This window comes from Salmo salar, chromosome ssa11 (assembly GCF_905237065.1).
Source record: "Salmo salar chromosome ssa11, Ssal_v3.1, whole genome shotgun sequence".
NCBI classification, from domain to species: Eukaryota; Metazoa; Chordata; class Actinopteri; order Salmoniformes; family Salmonidae; genus Salmo; species Salmo salar.
Window position 1 is genome coordinate 8375108 of NC_059452.1, and position 18144 is coordinate 8393251.

The 18144-nt window shown below is 42.4% G+C and overlaps 1 protein-coding gene across 2 annotated transcripts in view; it reads right to left on the reverse strand.

The window, feature by feature from the left end:
* The window catches only part of LOC106561926 (DNA damage-binding protein 1), a 31794-nt gene that overhangs the window by 3511 nt on the left and 10139 nt on the right, over positions 1-18144 (reverse strand). For both annotated transcript variants that reach the window (XM_014126329.2, XM_014126330.2), the window contains exons 10-23: positions 17491-17566; positions 14346-14454; positions 12867-13045; positions 7609-7769; positions 6603-6710; positions 5751-5958; positions 5356-5451; positions 3481-3592; positions 2803-2926; positions 2448-2612; positions 1863-1957; positions 1225-1395; positions 786-895; positions 4-173 (exon numbers count right to left, since the gene is read on the reverse strand). In XM_014126329.2, the coding sequence (XP_013981804.1) occupies positions 4-173; positions 786-895; positions 1225-1395; positions 1863-1957; positions 2448-2612; positions 2803-2926; positions 3481-3592; positions 5356-5451; positions 5751-5958; positions 6603-6710; positions 7609-7769; positions 12867-13045; positions 14346-14454; positions 17491-17566 (1884 nt within the window). The remainder of the gene's footprint in view (positions 1-3; positions 174-785; positions 896-1224; positions 1396-1862; positions 1958-2447; positions 2613-2802; positions 2927-3480; positions 3593-5355; positions 5452-5750; positions 5959-6602; positions 6711-7608; positions 7770-12866; positions 13046-14345; positions 14455-17490; positions 17567-18144) is intronic.

Here is an 18144-nt window from a genome sequence, read left to right on the forward strand (position 1 = left end):
TACCGATCATGCCGTTGACGGTGCCGAAGAGCACGGAGCCCTGCGTGGGGGTGGAGCTCTCGCCCAGGTTCTGCAGCACCAGTGACCCATGGGAGAAGACATTGACAAACTCCCCCAGGTGGAACACTCCCACCTCCTGCAGATGTTGTCGCTCCTCGTCTGTCGTGGCCGCGCTGCCAAAGGGAGAGAGAGCGCAACTTCTATTTTGGTCCTAATTATTTCATGCGTTGGCAATGTGTACCCATTCATTTCATTCTAAAACGAAGCTGTGTGTGTGTGTGTGTGTGTGTGTGTGTGAGACCCATTTATTTATACATTTCTGCTTTGGCAATGTGTACCCATTTCTTTCATACCAATAAAGTAGCAGTGAATTATTATAATTGAGAGAAAGTGATGAGAGAAAGAGAGAAAGCGAACGATACAGAGGCAGGCAGAAAAATTGAAATGGGGAAAAGCAATGGCAACAGATGTAGATGAGCGGCAATGAGTAAGAAAAATAACGAGCGCGTGAGGGAAGAGGTAGTAAGAAATAAGATGGTGACAAACAGAATGCAAATTTGACGACAAAGATAAAGGTCAATGGAATTCAGTGATCATGGATGATTAACATGACGGCTTATGGATGATGGGCGGTGAGAGTGTGAGGACATGTCTAGGCCGGGCTCCATCTCAATTAGTCTTTTTGCGATACTACACATGCTACTTATTTCCCTCCTAAACCGTATTAGAGGTCTCTTCCTTCTGAGGCGAGAGGATTCCAGAAAGAGGTCAAGACTCCACCTCACCTGTCTTTTTGACACACAAAGAGGTTGAAGGCATTCTCCGCCCCCAGGAAGTTGTCATCGTCCAGGATCTCCACAGCACTCATCCAGTTGGGATTGAAGTCACGGGCGATCTGAGAAGAGTGACAGGTGAAAAAGCAGGCGTATCACCAGTGCCTCAATTCAATTCCATTCAATAAACTTTATTCATCCAAGAGGTGCAATTATTGATAAACAACGGTTCCAACTCATCACTCAAGTTCTTATTCATCGCAAGTGTTTGGTGTTGAATCCTAATAAAGCCCATGAGAAATGAGGGCGACAAAATAAAAGCATTCAAATCTATATTTTGGAGAATGCTGTATTCCAAGGGGAAAAAACCTGTATATGAGCAAAATCAAAACAAATCGTCATTTAGACCTTATAAAGCCTGTTCCAATTCTCTCTTAGGATCATTCCTTACCTCCTCAAAGTTGCCCTCCATGGGTTTATAGGCCAGCAGCAGCACAGACCTCATCAGGTCTCCCACCAGGATGAAGTCTCCTTTGGTCTTTAGGTAGAGAGCCATGATGTTGTTGTAGTGGTTACACTCTGTCCTCAGCTCCTTCTCAGCGGTCCACTCGTACAGACGCACCTGGGGCGGGCGCACATTGATGATGCGTTGATATTGACATGCACAATTGTCGAGGAGTAGAGTGTGGACGCTGCAGTGCAGTTTCGGAGTAACGAGGACTCGAAAGCACCACGGTTGTTTTTGTAGGAGACATGTATATCATACAATTACAAGAAATACCCCCTTCAACATTCCTTTAGATTCCAACGTTCCATTGGAATGAATACTACTGGATGGACTTATATTATCCCTAACACCCTTTTCGGAGTTTTTTTTTATGCCAAGTACCATGGGGCGAATCCTAACTTTCACTTAAATCAAATATTCACTTAGTGATGCATCAATGGCAATGAGAGACACCGTGAAAGTTTTAATTTAAGTGGACGTAAACATTTCACCTCCATGTGAGTATCTACAACCGCAGCCTGTAAAATAGGAGCTGGCCTTAAAAACATCTACTTTCAAACCATCAAAAGTGAAATGCTCACTGTGCTGTTGATGCTGGCCAGCAGTTTGCCATTGAACTCCATCATGGAGTAGACGGCTCCCTTCACCTCCTTCTCTGCAACCGTCTGCAGCTTACCTGCACAGAAGAAGGAGAAATAACAGTCCGGGTCAGGGCTGGTGTCACAGTAGCCTGAAATCCAAACTGATATGTTTTGTTCAACCATTTGTTTCACTGTGAAAGAACGGTGAAACTGAGCATAAATGGTTTGGATTCCAGGCAATTCTTTTAAACAAATGGTGAAAAGCAGCACATCAGTTTGGTTTTCAGGCTCTCTGACACAGTATTTCACAGCATCTGTTCACTCGGAGTGATTCGTCTTCATGACTGAGATGATTAGCGATAGGAAGGTGCTATCAGGCACTGTCAAGGGGAGGAAGAGGCATGGAACGAGTGAGGAAAAGGTGAGAGAACGAGTGAAGAAAAGACGAGGGGAAGAAAGACTGTAGAAGAACGTGTGAGAGCGCGAGCAAAAAAAACATGAGGGGGTGAGAGAATAACAGAAGAATGATGGGAACGAGAGAGCGAGAACAATGAGAATGGAAGAAAGAAAAAGGTTAGCCCTCACCATCAGTGTAGTGGAAGACGATGATGCGGCCTTGCTTGGGCTCCGCCTCCTCTGGGTAGACCATTGCCGTGCCAACGATAAAGTAGACCGAGAGGTCCCTGCCCAGACGGCAGGACACCATGCTAAGGGCGTACTCACTCTGGAGGAACTGGTGGGCGTGGAGCACTGGGAGGACGAACACACGTGAAAATCACGCTATTGAGGACAAATCGCCACAAAAAGGCGAGAATTTTGTGTGCTCCTCAAGAGTACAATCACCAGCTTATCCATCACCAGCATAACTACCAGTAACAGATCACATTAACTCACTTCAAATGTTCTCTTTAATCAAGACGTTTTTAAGGGGGGAACTTACCTTCGAAGGTGTGTTGGTCGACCACCAGGAGGCTGTGCACCTCCACCTCCTCCCCGAAGGAGGTCTCATGTGGGGAGGTGCTGCTGGGGAACAGCTTACTGGAGCTCACACTGCTAGACAGAGCCTGGGGATAGGTAGAGAAGAGAGGAGATATGAAAGGTAGAGAAAGTGGGAAAATATGAAAACCCAGACTATGCACACCCACAAGGCAATGGGAAAAAGGGAGTAGGTTCTTCCTCACCTACAAGTTCTTGTAAATAATGTTTTTTTTTCTTCTCTTTTCTTATTTTTTGTGCAATAAACCTAGACTAAACTAAATCATCTGGACACATTGTCAGCCAAGCGATGTGCACCACTACCATTCAAGGCATTCCCCCCCCCCAAAAACATAATTGCACTAAAACGTCTAAATAAAATACAGTAACTCTGATGCTTCAGTTCATATAGAGCGAAGTTAACAGATATTTCCGGACTGTTCTTCTACAAAACACGCAATTGCACTTAAGTCACGATGCATCATGAAAACACTGTTGAATACGGGAAACAAGGCTCATGTCCCATATTCAAAAGGTCTTAATCCTTGATCAGCACTCCAACTCTGAGATTATTTATGACTACAGGCCCAGAACAGGAGATCTTGGCAGTGGTACACTGAAATACCAGATGGTGTGCAGCTACCTGAGTGCTAGCGCTGGGGCGCACTGCTGCCGTGGTCCCGCTGGCGTCCTGCATCTCCACGCGGCTGGATAGCACCCCAAAACACTGAGATACTTCCTGGTAACAGATCCTCCTGAGAGAGGGAGGGAGCGAGAATAAAGTGGAGAGATAGAAGGGGGGAGTGAGTGACAGAGCGAAAGGAAAGAGTAAAAAGAAACTGAAGTAAATATTTCACTCTCGATATACCTGAGGGTAAATCCATCGGATATACAGTGGGGGAAAAAGGTATTTGATCCCCTGCTGCTTTTGTACGTTTGCCCACCGACAAAGAAAGGATCAGTCTATAATTTTAATGGTAGGTTTATTTGAACAGTGAGAGACAGAATAACAACCAAAAAATCCAGAAAAACGCATGTCAAACATTTTATAAATTGATTAGCATTTTAATGAGGGAAATAAGTATTTCACCCCCTCTCAATCAGAAAGATTTCTGACTCCCAGGTGTCTTTTATACAGGTAACGAGCTGAGATTGGGAGTGCTCCTAACCGCAGCTTGTTACCTGTAAAAAAGACACCTGTCCACAGAAGCAATCAATCAATCAGATTCCAAACTCTCCACCATGGCCAAGACCAAAGAGCTCTCCAAGGATGTCAGGGACAAGATTGTAGACCTACACAAGGCTGGAATGGGCTACAAGACCATCGCCAAGCTGCTTGGTGAGAAGGTGACAATAGTTGGTGCGATTATTCGCAAATGGAAGAAACACAAAAGAACTGTCAATATCCCTCAGCCTGGGGCTCCATGCAAGATCTCACCTCGTGGAGTTGCAATGATCATGAGAACAGTGAGAAATCCGCCCAGAACTACACGGGAGGATCTTGTCAATGATCTCAAGGCAGCTGGGACCATAGTCACCAAGAAAACAATTGTTAACACACTACGCCGTGAAGGACTGAAATCCTGCAGCGCCCGCAAGGTCCCCCTGCTCAAGAATACATATACATGCCCGTCTGAAGTTAGCCAATGAACATCTGAATGACTCAGAGGACAACTGGTGAAAGTGTTGTGGTCAGATAAGACCAAAATGGAGTTCTTTGGCATCAACTAAACTCGCCGTGTTTGGAGGAGGAGGAATGCTGCCTATGACCCCAAGAACACCATCTCCACCGTCAAACATGGAGGTGGAAACATTATGCTTTGGGGGTGTTTTTCTGCTAAGGGGACAGGACAACTTCACCGCATCAAAGGGACAATGGACGGGGCCATGTAGCGTCAAATCTTGGGTGAGAACCTCCTTCCCTCAGCCAGGGCATTGAAAATGGGTCATGGATGGGTATTCCAGCATAACAATGACCCAAAACACACGGCCAAGGCAACAAAGGAGTGGCTTAAGAAGAAGCACATTAAGGTCCTGGAGTGGCCTAGCCAGTCTTCAGACCTTAATCCCATAGAAAATCTGTGGAGGGAGCTGAAGGTTCGAGTTGCCAAACGTCAGCCTCGAAACCTTAATGACTTGGAGAAGATCTGCAAAGAGGAGTGGGACAAAATCCCTCCTGAGATGTGTGTAAACCTGGTGGCCAACTACAAGAAACATCTGACCTCTGATTGCCAACATGGGTTTTGCCACCAAGTACTAAGTCATGTTTTGCAGAGGGGGTCAAATACTTATTTCCCTCATTAAAATGCAAACCATTTTATAACATTTTTTACATGCATTTTTCTGGATTTTTGTTGTTATTCTGTCTCTCACTGTTCAAATAAACCTACCATTAAAATTATAGACTGATCATTTCTTTGTAAGTGGGCAAACGTACAAAATCAGCAGGGGATCAAATACTTTTTCCCCACTGTACTTCTACTCTGTAACTATTTCTACTGGTGTTGCTCCCTCTTACCTGGGAGACTCGTAGAGGGGAACCGTGCGAATGTGGAGCTTCTGGATCTCGTCGATGGTCCCGATGGTGAGAGTGCTGTTGTTGGCCAGAGCCAGACTGCCAAAGACACAGAAACGCAGGTTACAACCACACACCAACAACAGATAAGTTACATATTTATTTCTAGCTTTGCAATCATTCCTGTTCTTTCTTTAGAGTCGTTGAATGAGAAAAATAATCAACGCAGAACTCCGTCTCCTCTCCACCACGTGCACTGGTCTGAAAACACAGGACCGATGACAGGGGAAAAAAAGGTTTCCGTTTAAACCTGTTGAATTCGTCCCACATCAGTCCAAATGGAGAACAAGTGCTAAGGATGCCGCTTTGGACTACTGAGACGCGCGTGACTGACTAACCTGTCGGGGTAGCCCTCGGAGTTGAGCGGACACATGTAGTTGACCTCCTTGAGGTTGACATTGGAGAAGACCAGCTTGTGGTTGGAGGAGTAGATGACGGTGGGCCGGTCGGAGCAGGCAAACACGTTGGAGGTGGACAGGGAGCGGAAGGTCCTCAGCACCGTGGGCTGGGTGCCCAAAGTCACCTTCTTACGCTCGCTCAGCACGCCTGTTGGCAACACAACAGGGTCAATGCCAACAGTTTAACAATATGTTTGCAAACCTGCCAGGGTTAAGTGCACTTTCAATTCAGTCTATTCAGGAGATAAGCGGGAATTCCAATCCAAAACCCTTTCCATTTTCAATATACACTGAGTGTCAATAACATTGGGAACATCTGATCTTTCCATGACATACACAGACCAGGTGAATCTCTTATTGATGTCACATGTTAAATCCACTTTAATCAGCGCACATCAAAGGGATTGTGCATTTGTCCCATTCAGAAGGTGGAGTGAACATGGGACAGCATCCCTGCGGAACGCTTGACACCTTGTGGAGTCCATGCACCCACCAATTGAGGCTGTTCTCTGAGGGCAAAAGCGGGTGCAACTTAATATTAGGAAGGTGTTCCTAATGTTTTGTACACGCATTGTATTTCAAATATCGAGTTTGACATTTTCAATACATTTTCAGAATTCTGAAACAGAATCGAACTGCAGCTGTGAAGACACAATGAACAGGTCCTTATTTGGCCTTAACCTAATTTGTTGTTTCAATGAATTAGATGATGGTGCAGTTAACTGTCTGGATTTTTTTATTACAATTTGACTCAAAAGGCAACAGCAGTATGTGTTTCTCCAGCAGTCTGACCTGAGGTCAGGTCCAGGCCGAAGTAGAAGAGCGCTCCGTCTCCCAGGGCACACAGCAGGTAGTAGCTGGCCTCGAATGTCGTCATCAGGATGGAGCGAGGGATAATTTCTGTACACACACACACACACACACACACACACACAATTGTGTCAAATGTGTGAAAAGCTTCAGAATAGCAGCAGAATTCCACTGTCAATTCCAAACAACTATTATTCATCCTCCGAGAACAAATAAGAAGGCATTGACAGCTAGGTCCCACAATAACATCTTCCACATGGTTGTGCAACATTGCAAATGGATCTAGGACGTGTGGATCCAGCAATAGAGTGCTTCTGTCCCTTAGGATTCCCTCCCCCTTTCATGGCCAAGTTACACAGGCTTTGAATAGGAGGGGTTTATAAACACATCCAAAAATAATACCAGAAGGACAAAAGAGAATGTCCAATACAGAGAAGAAAAAAAGATAACGTGTGGCCAATTCTATGCTGCTCCCAATCATGATAGCTTTATAAAGAAAATTGATATTTCAGAAGCTTTATTAAAAGACCATGTTCGGGAGCAACAAAACAGGGATGGGCATTTGAAAGAACGTCTGGGTTCGAGTACTCTGGAAAATCATGTTGCATACTGGCATGTTAGCGTGAAATGTGGCTGCAATAACAGTTGCTCCAGTTACTGGTTGTTCAGATACTCAACTGAAAACGAAAACTAATATTTTCAATGACAGAATCCAAACAACAAACACATCGTAGCACTAGAAATGTTGTCTGTGCTTATGAATTGAACCTGCTAAATAGTTGCATTTATTAAAATGTTGTCAATTAATAGTTACCAAATACAAAACCTTGAACCGAGTACTCGTACCCATCCCCAGGAGAAATCGGCTTTTTCTCAAAGTTACACAGACTTACCTGGCAACACAAAAGGTTCAAATCAGTTGCTCCATCTATCCATCAATTCCTCCCTCACTATCCCTTTAAGTACACTGTTGAATCTCCCCTCTCACCTCCTCCGAGCATCTCTTTGTGCAGGGCGGTGAAGCAGGGCAGCTTGAGGACCCGGGCCGATATGTCCGTCCACAGGCCCACGGCGCAGAGGGGCGAATCTCCGTCCTCCCCCAGGGGCGTGATGTCTAGGCAGGCCACCTCATGCTCCATCTCCACCGTGCTGAGGGGGGACAGAGAGAAGGGCATGGGATTGGATTCATTTTTGTATTTCATTATTTCAACAAAAGTGACTATAGCTAATATTTATTTTATTTTTTACTCCAAATACAAAACAACTTACAGACACACACAAACAACGACTACATCTCACCTGGCCAGACCGGCAAACTCACACCACCCCCATCCCTAATGTCTGCACTAGACGCCTTAAATTGTACCAATTTGTTTTCCTCGGTCGCTCATGCGATTTCCATAATAAATCATTGGATTTTCCCATTGTGTTAATGATGCCGGATTGATTTAAAAATCAAAAAAAAAAATCAAGATGAGTGATGAAGAGTAGTCCAACCCATCGGGTATCTCACTACATCCTCATATGGGATTGGATTTATGAAGTGCTTTTATAGGTGCTCAAAGCACTTTAAGTTGCGTAGCTGAGTTTTACTTAATTGGATATTTGTTTTGCCCCAGTGTGTGGGTACAGCCCACTCTCAAAAAGGAACGGCTTTTGCTACAGCTCAGCATCAACAGTGTTGGCTGGACCAGACCACATCAGTAGAGCCTTCCTTGGCCAGCAGTGTAAGACTAGCTCAGGCATGGCGATGGCTTGTAGAGCTGACTCCATCTGGGTTCAATGTGGTGTGTGTGTGTGTGTGTGTGTGTGTGTGTATATACAGTCCAGTCGGAAAGTATTCAAACCCCTTCACTTTTTCCACATTTTGCAATGTTACAGCCTTATTCTAAAATGGATAAAATAGTTCCCCCCTATCAATCTACAAACAATACCCCATAATGATAAAGCAAAAACAGGTTTTTAGAAATGTTGGCAAAAAAAATAAATAGAAATGAAATATCACACATACATAAGTATTCAGACCCTTTACTTTGTTGCAGCACCGTCGGCTGCAATTACAGCCTCGAGTCTTCTTGGGTATAACACTACAAGCTTGGCAAACTTGTATTTGGGGAGTTTCTCCCATTCTTCTCCGCAGTTCCCTTCAAGTTCTGTCAAATTGGATCGGGAGAGCTATTTTCAGGTCTCTCTAGAGATGTTCGATTTTGTTCAAGTCCAGGCTCTGGCTAAGCCACTCAAGGACATTCAAAGACGTGCCACTCCTGTGTTGTCTTGGCTGTGAGCTTAAGGTCATTGTTCTGTTGGAAAGTGAACCTTCGCCCCAGTCTGAGGTCCTGAGCGCTCTGGAGCAGGTTTCTCATCAAGGATCTCTCTGTACTTTACTCCATTCATCTTTGCCTCGATCCTGACTTGTCTCCCAGTCCCTGCCGCTGAAAAACATCCCCACAGAATGATGCTGCCACCACGATTCACCATAGGGATGGTATTGACCAGGTGATGAGCAGTGCCTGGTTTCCTCCAGATGTGACACTTGGCATTCAGGCCAAAGAGTTCAATCTTGGTGTCATCAGACCAGAGAATCTTGTTTCTCATGGTCAGTCATTTAGGTCCATTTTGGCAAACTCCAAGCGGGCTGTCATGTGTCTTTTACTGAGGAGTGGGTTCCGTTTGGACACTACTATAAAGGCCTGATTGATGAAGTGCTGCAGAGATGGTTGTCCTTCTGGAAGGTTCTCCCATATCCAGAGGAACTCTGGAGCTCTGTCAGAGTGACCATCAGGTTCTTGGTCAACTCCCTGACCTTCTCCCCCGTTTGCTCAGTTTGGCCGGGTGGCCAGCTCTAGGAAGAGTCTTGGTGGTTTCAAACTTCTTCCATTGAAGAATGATGGAGGTCTGTATCTCGACACACAATCCTGTCTCGAAGCTCTATGGTCAATTCCTTCGACCTCATGGCTTGGTTTTTGCTCTGACATGCACTGTCAACTGTGGGACCTTATATAGACAGGTGTGTGCCTTTTCAAATCATGTCAAATCAATTGACCACAGGTGGACTCCAATCAAGTTGTAGAAACATCTCAAGGATGATCAATGGAAACAGGAAGCACCCGAGTTCAATTTAGAGTCTCATAGCAAAGGGTCTGAATACTTCTGTAAATAAGGTATTTAAAAAATAATCTAAAAAAACTGTTTTTTCGCTTTGTCATTATGGGGTATTGTGTGTAGATTGATGAGAAAAAACATTTATTTAATAAAGTTTAGAATAAGGCTGTTATGTAACAAAATGTGGAGAAAGTATACACACCCTTTGACGTTTCCACATTTTGTGTAAGACAGAATTTAAAATTGATAAAAATGTAGATTTTTTTTGTCACTGGCCTACACACAATATCCCATAATGTATGTCAGTAGATTTTCTATTGGATTTTTTTTATACAAATAATTAAAAATGAAAAGCTGAAATGTCTTAAGTTAATAGGTATTCAACCCATTTGTTATGGCAGTCCTAAATAAGTTCAGGAGTAAAAACAAGAAACATAATAAGTTGCATGGACTCACTCTGTGTGCAATAATAGTGTTTAAAATGATTTTTTAATGACTACCTCATCTCTGTACCCCACACATACAATTATCTGTAAGATCCCTCAGTCAAGCAGTGATTTTCAAACAAATTCAAACAAAGACCAAAGAGGTTTTCCTAATGCCTCGCAAAGGGCATTGGTAGATGGGTTAAAAAAATACAATTAAAAAAAGCAGACATCGAATATCCCTTTGAGCATGGTAAAATTATGAATTACACTTTGGATGGTGTATATATACACCCAATCATTAGACAGATACAGGCATCCATCCTAACTCAGTTGCTGGAGAGGAAGGGATTTCACCATGAGACCAATAGGGACTTTAAAACAGAGTTGAATGGCTGTGATTGGAGAAAACTAAGGATGGATCAACAATACTGCACAATACTAACCTAATTGACAGAGTGAAAATAAGGAAGCATGTAAGTAACACAAATACTCCAAAACATGCATCTTGTTTGCAACAAGACACTAAAGTAATGTGGCAAAGTAATTCATTTTTTTGTCCTGAATACAAAGTATTATGCTTGGGGCAAACAATACATTACTGAGTAGCACTCTCCATATTTTCAAGAAGAGGTGGCTGCATCATGTTATGGTTATGCTTGTAATCGTTAAGAAATTGAGTTTTTCAGGAGAAAAAAATAAAAAGAAGAAACCGAATGTTGCTAAGCACAGGCAAAATGCTAGAGAAAAAACTGGTTCAGTCTGCTTTCCACCAGACACTGGGAGGTGATTTCACCTTTCAGCAGGATAATAATCTAAAACACAAGGCCAAATATACACTGGAGTTGCTTACCAATAACACAGTGAATGTTCCTGAGCGGCCGAGTTACAGCTGTTGATTAAACTTTTATAGGGACTGATTTCTACCTTGGAAACAGGTGTGCACACTTTCCAGCCAATTAAGTACCAGGTAGATACTAAAACCAGGTGTGCATTCAGCAGGACTCACCATTTTGGAACATTCGTAGAGAAATATGTTATGTAGAACAAACATGCCTCTGACATGTAGAACAAGGAATCATGTCGGCTCTATTCGTAGCATTTCATGGCAACTCAATGTGGCGCAGCCCTTGTGGACTTGAGGGCCTGAGTTGTACACCCCTGCTATAGAATAACGACATTTCCAAATGAAGGCTTTAACCGACAGAATATCTTATTGTCAAAATGAATATATTGCCATGGTTGAATTTCTGTAGTTCAATGCTTCCCTTGTCTCCCTCTTCTGGCTATTGGGATAAAATCCAGGGTGTGGTCTCAAAATGTATATGGCAAGGTAAGCGAGATAAATATTTTAAAAATTGCAAAGAGGGAAAGAAGTAGGAAGACTATCCATACCAAACTATAAATCGTATTTCCAGGCACTAGCATTTCTTCCCATCCTAAATTGGTTTAGACATGATTCTTCTGCCCCCCACTGGCTGAGTATGGAGAGAAATATGATGTCTCCAATTGCACTGGAAGAGGAGGTCTTAACTGATATTTCCCTTAAACAATGTTAAACTACGCTTTATTATTGCTCACACAATTTCTCTTTAGCACAAACTTGAAAAACAATGCAACTGGTAATCGAAATGGCACGCCCATAGTCAATAACGCCTTGCGATCTGGAGGGCAGCATTTTGCATCCCCCCCCCCAATGTTTCAAATGTGGAATCCGTACCCTTGCAGATATCACAGATAGCAATGGTTAGAGAACATTCAAAGACTTGTAAGACACACATTACCAGGTAACTACTATTTAGAAATATTACCTTGGCATCCCGTAATACGAACCATCAACCTTTTTTAAAGTTTGTTCACAGACCGTATTTAACACCAAGGAAAAGTTTCAGGATGAAAATGGTCCCAACTCCCAACTGTTCACTGTGTCCCCTAAATCAGGTAGGCACATTCCTTCATATTATGTGGGAGTGCCCTGAAGTTAAACGCTTCTGGGACAAAGTTACAAAATTCATTTTCAAATGAGTGAATGTAAATATTCATTGTGTTGCATCTGCTGTGTTACTTAAGATGATAGCTCCTTGAATCCTTGAATAACCTAAAACACAAGGCCGAATCTACACTGGAGTTGCTTACCAAGAACACTGTGAATGTTCCTGAGTAGCCAAGTTACAGTTTTGACTTAAATCTACTTGAAAATCTATGACAAGACCTGAACATTTTTGTCAAGCAACGATCAACAACCAATCTGACAGAGCTTGAAGAATTTTTTTAATAATAAAAAACAGGCAGATGTTGCTCAATCCAGGTGTGGAAAGCTAGAGATTTACCCAGAAAGACTCACAGCCGTAATCACTGCCAAATGTGCTTCTACAAACTATCAACTCAGGGTTGTGAATTACTTTTACTTACTTATATTTCATTTTCAATATTTTAGCAAAATAATGATACAGAAATGTTTTACTGTCATTATGGGGGTATTGTGTGTCGATCAATTTACACACAATACCCCATTCATTAAAATGATTTTGAATTCAGGCTGTAACAAAATGTGGAGTAAGTCAAAGGGTATGAATACTTTCTGAAGGCACTGTCATTTCTTCTGTTGATTTAACTTTAATTCACACGTATTTACAATTCAGTTGATATGGGGCTCACCAAGTCTCTGCTGCTGTTTAACACTGTAAATAAAGTTGAACTGGATTTGAGTTGTGTGTACCTGATCTGTTTGAGTTCCCCAGAGAGGATCTGGAGATAGTAGAGGGCTCGGCCCACGGCCAGCACCACCTGTGAGGAGTTACATGCGGCCACGCTGATGTTCCGGCCCTGCGGCTCCTTCCACTCAGACACCAGGGCCTTGCTGTCCTGCATTACCAGACGCACACCGCCCGACGTGATCTGAATCACACACACACACACACACACACACACACACTCAGCCCCTTTGTACGATTCACTATTTGAAAACTTTGTGTTCACACGTGTATTTGTTTGATTTACAACAGCACATACAAAATAGATTCGATTTTTCAAAGTAAAAAATGGTGTGGATTAAATTATTGAAAATTCTAATTAATTTGGTTTATGGCAAATGATTCTTGTCTATGTGTAATTTCTCACTTGTGGTAAATGTCAGGTGCCTCTTGGGTAAAAGAAATTGCCATTCAGTCAGTTTTGCAGAGAAAACAGAAGATTCTGCTCCATTGAAAAATCGCAAGGGTGCCCTTGCATTTGTGTGCGTGCGTGTCTGTGGCAGATGCACATGATGGAGCAGTGACTGTCTGATGAAGAACGGGCTGTCTTACCGTAGTGAGCTAGGTTATAGGCCTACATCATTGGCTGGATAGATCAGTCTGCAGTACTGGATAACATTTGCTTTATTTGCCTCAAAATAATAGAACAATAAATAATATTGTTTGTTCCATCTCTCATAAAGCTGTGATTGAGAATAGCCTATTCCTAGGCTGAGGCAATCGACTTCCATTCTTGTTATTTTTGAGTCACAACTTTAGGGACATCTTCTTGGCTCGAATATTTGGGAAATAAGCTACTGTTCATAACTAACATATCTTTTACGATAGGCCTAGTAAGAGGATAGGTTATTGGCCATTTGGTGTTCAACCTCTCGTGGAGGAATTTTCCCAGCCAGCATGGATCCCAAATCCAGATGTGCAAAGCTGATAGACATACCCGAGATGACTCAAAGCTTTAAAACGCCGCCAAAGGTGCTTCTACAAAGTAATGACTCAGCAGTGTGAATACTTATGTAAATGCGATATTTCTGTAATTCATTTTCAATAAATTAGCCCCAAAAATGTAAAACATGTTTTCACTTTGTCATTATGGGGTATTGTGTGTAGCTGGGTGAGAAAAACAATAAATTTAATCAAATTTGAATTCAGGCTGTAACAACAAAATGTGGAATAAGTCAAGGGGTTTAAATATTTTCTGAAGGCACTGTATTGCGAATCAATATTGCGATTGTATTGCGTTTCGATGTTCCAAACATATTGCTCACCATACGTCTGCCTCAGAGGGATAAGAGAGCTATGAGAAAAGTTTTGATCAGTCATGGAAATAAGAGTTTTGGTGCAGGTACAGCCAATTGCGATAGTCAAAATTATACCATCAATTGTAAAAAAATTGTATCCCAATATGTAACTAACAATTTGTTCCCTCATAACTAGTGTGTGTATACCTGGATGAGCTGCTGGTGGGCCACGTTGCCACAGTAGAAGGTCTGCAGGTTGTCCACAAAGCCAGGCAGCTCAGTCTCCTCCACTTCCTCCCCGCTTAGCATCAGCACCCTGAGGACACACACAAACACAGAACAAATTATTATATACTGAACCAAAATATAAACGTGTTGAAACCATGTTTCATGAGATGAAATAAAAGATCCCAGAAATGTTCCATATGCACAAAAAGTTTATTTCGCTCAAATTTTGTGCATAAATTTGGAATGTCCACCAGAGCTATTGCCAGAGAATTTAATGTTAATTTCTCTACCATAAGCCACCCCAATGTCATTTTAGAGAATTTGGTAGTACGTTCAACCGGCCTCACAACTGCAGACTACGTGTAACCACGCCAGCCCAGGACCTCCACATCCAGCTTCTTCACCTGTGGGATGGTCTGAGATGAGCTACCCAGGCAGCTGATGGGTTTGCACTACAGAATAATTCCTGCACAAACTGTCAGAAACTGTCTCAGGGAAGTTCATCTGCGTGTCCATCGTCCTCACCACGGTCTTGACTTGACTGCAGTTCGGTGTCGTAACTGACTTCAGTGGGCAATGCTCACCTTCGATGGCCACTGGCTTGCTGGAGAAGTGAGCACTTTACGGATTACTCCCGGTTTCAACTGTACCGGGCAGATGGTGTGGGTGAGCGGATTGCGAATGTCAACTTTGTGAACGGAGTGCCCCGTGGTGGCAGTGGGGTTATGACATGGGCAGGCATAAGCTACGGACAACGAACACAATTGCATTTTATCAATGGGTTTTAAATCATCGAGGGCTGCAGAGCAACTCTGCTGACCTCAGAACTTGATAATTATAAACTGATTCCCATTTTTACCTCATCCTCCTCTCTTATTAGGCCTAGACTACTATATGTGTTGTTGTAGGTTGCACATTGCTAGAATAATAATGGAAATTGGCCAACTATGCATTTCTTTCATTAGCATTCCTCAGCTGTAGCCTAAGTTTCCTTTTGACTCCTCATTTGATTTCTCCATCTTGTTATTGTTTGCTCAATTTCACTTCTTGTGGCCTAAAATATTTGTAATTCAAAATAAATATGAGAATAGTATAGACTCCAAATTTCATAATAATTCACATTTAAAAGCTGCAGACTTTAGGACATTAAACACTTTTAGAATAATTCAGAAAATACTCTTCATAACTTTAATTTGTCTTAATTGTTTTATGATATTTCAGTTAGTAGGATTAGGCTTTTGTTCATTTCACATATATATTATTCTCTTGCTTTGTGTAAATATAACATTCATTGAAATGGGATATAGCAAATAGGAATATAGGCAATTTACTCAGAATGCCTAGCACGCACTGCCGCCGCCTGATCCAATTATGATCAGAGTAATCGTTTGATAATGTGATTTTTTAACTTGTCCATCCGGACAACTGAAATCTACATTCTGGTTGTCCGACTATTTATTTTACTGACCCCGGACAAAACTTAATGTCGAGCCCTGCATTCAACCGCTGCCATCACCTCATGTTTCAGCATGATAACGCACGGCCTCATGTCGCAAGGATCGGTACACAATTCCTGGAAGCTGAAAATGGTCTGCACACTCACCAGATACGTCACCCATTGAACATGTTTGGGATGCTCTGGATTGACGTGTATGACAGCGTGTTCCAGTTCCGGCCAATATCCAGCAACTTTGCATAGCCATTGAAGAGGAGTGGGACAACATTCCACAAGCCATAGTCAACAGCCTGATCAACTCTATGCAAAGGAGATGTGTCACGCTGCAGGAGGCAAATGGTGGTCACACCAGATCTACGTCGCTACTTTTTTTTTTTTTAAGGCATCTGTGTTCCCAGTCATGTGACATCGATATAGCAGGGCCTAATTCATTCATTTCAACTGACTGATTCTTAAATGAACTGTAACTCTTTGAAATTGTTGCATGATGCATTTATATTTTTATTCAGTGTAAATAAGCAATTTACATTGTAAAAATGGCTGGCTCACTCAATATGATTAGCTTTCAGGCATGTCAATCATTTGGCTTTTCCAACCAATAAGGATGCTTGGACGCAATTCAGGGCTCCGCCCTAGACACCTCAAGTTAGAAAGTGTTTACATGCTGTTGCAAGAAAGAGGAAGTGCTGAACAACTGTTCACATGCTGTTTCCTAACTAAGTGTTGTGTGCGTCCATTGCAATTAGAGTAGTTCTGTTATTATTATTGCCACAAGTGTTTATTGAGTGCAACTAGCATAATCATTAGTATTGTATTAGCAATGTTTATATTATATGTATACTACCGCTGCAATATGTTTATATCTGCAATATATTTAGCCTTGTTACTTGTGTAGTAGCTGGTACCATTCTACAGATTCTAGAAGTTTCCAGCTCTTTCTGTACCCCAGCACATGCGCAGTGGCCCTAAATGAAGATCCAAGCCAGGCCAGCCATGAAGCTCCATGGCCTTAGGCCTTCTACCTCTCTTGCTAAGTATATTCTTTAATGATGTCTAGATGCTATCCTATTGAATTCATTCATATGTTTATATTATGCCACAGTTTGCTCGTCTGCTTATTGTTATATTAAATATGTATTTTAGTATCTTCTAATGATTGTATCGTTTCCCCTTTTAGAATCAGCTGTGTCTGTGTTTGCGTGGTGGTGACCAAGTGTTCAGTATGGGGCCTCAACATGTTCTGACCAGACAGCACTATCGTAGGAAGATCTTAGTGAATCAGTTTAAGTGTAATAGTAAGTGAGGACATTCACAGTCGACCACTCAGACAAGACCCAGCTGCCTGATTTTTCATGGTCCTAGTATTCGCCGGATTTAGCGACCAACAGCTTCCTCATGCATTTGATCATTTCAACCTTTGTAAACTTCTTATTTGTTATAATTGGTATAAAAATCAATCCATGTCGACAATGTCTGACGCTCGAAATTAAATAAATGTTTTGTCTGTCTATTCTGCCTTTTGTTATATTAGGTGTCAAATCAACAACTCGATCATATAAACGAGATACTGTGGCATTAGGCAAGGCTTCCCTGGACTGAACAGGGAGTGATTGCATTGTGGTCAACACGTGCAGAACCTTTCTATAAGGCCACCACTGGTTGTCTCACCTTGTCTGGCCCACGAAAGACAGGACCAGCATATCGTCTGTCTCCCTCCCAGCCTCTGAGCGAAGGGGCCACAAACCTGGGAGGACAACAACAACAAAAATATGGAGGAAAATAAACGTCAAGTGTTCCACTGAACTAGAAAACAAGCAGCACTCTATTATCTAGGTGGTGTTTCATTAGGGCAAACAACAGAAAATGTTTCAAAGTATTTTGCAACAGAAAACAAGAATGAGCTTCTTATTTGGAATGCTATTGGATATTAAGTCCAGGTAGTCCCTCCCGGTGTTAGTCTGTTTTCTTCCATTTAGCTGCCTAGTGAACAGGACCCTGACCTAGAAAGGAGTCAACGCTGTAGCTTAATTGATCCGGGTCGTGGCCACAGTCCTGGTGGGCCACGATAGTTTAAGGTTTTTGTTTTCTATCCGGACCTCATTTATTGCCCAAGTAAACTAATTGCGTCTCATCAGCGTGTTAATGAGTAAGAGGCCGATAAAAAAAAAAAAAATACAACGACAATCAAAAACGGTAAAGATTAGACGGATGCAAACAATATGGAGAAAATCCCACCGAAGCCCCATTTCCATTGGCACTTTGAAGTAAACCCAGGTTGGGCTGGCCTTGGTGGGTTAGCTCAAATTGCATTTCCACTGCCTG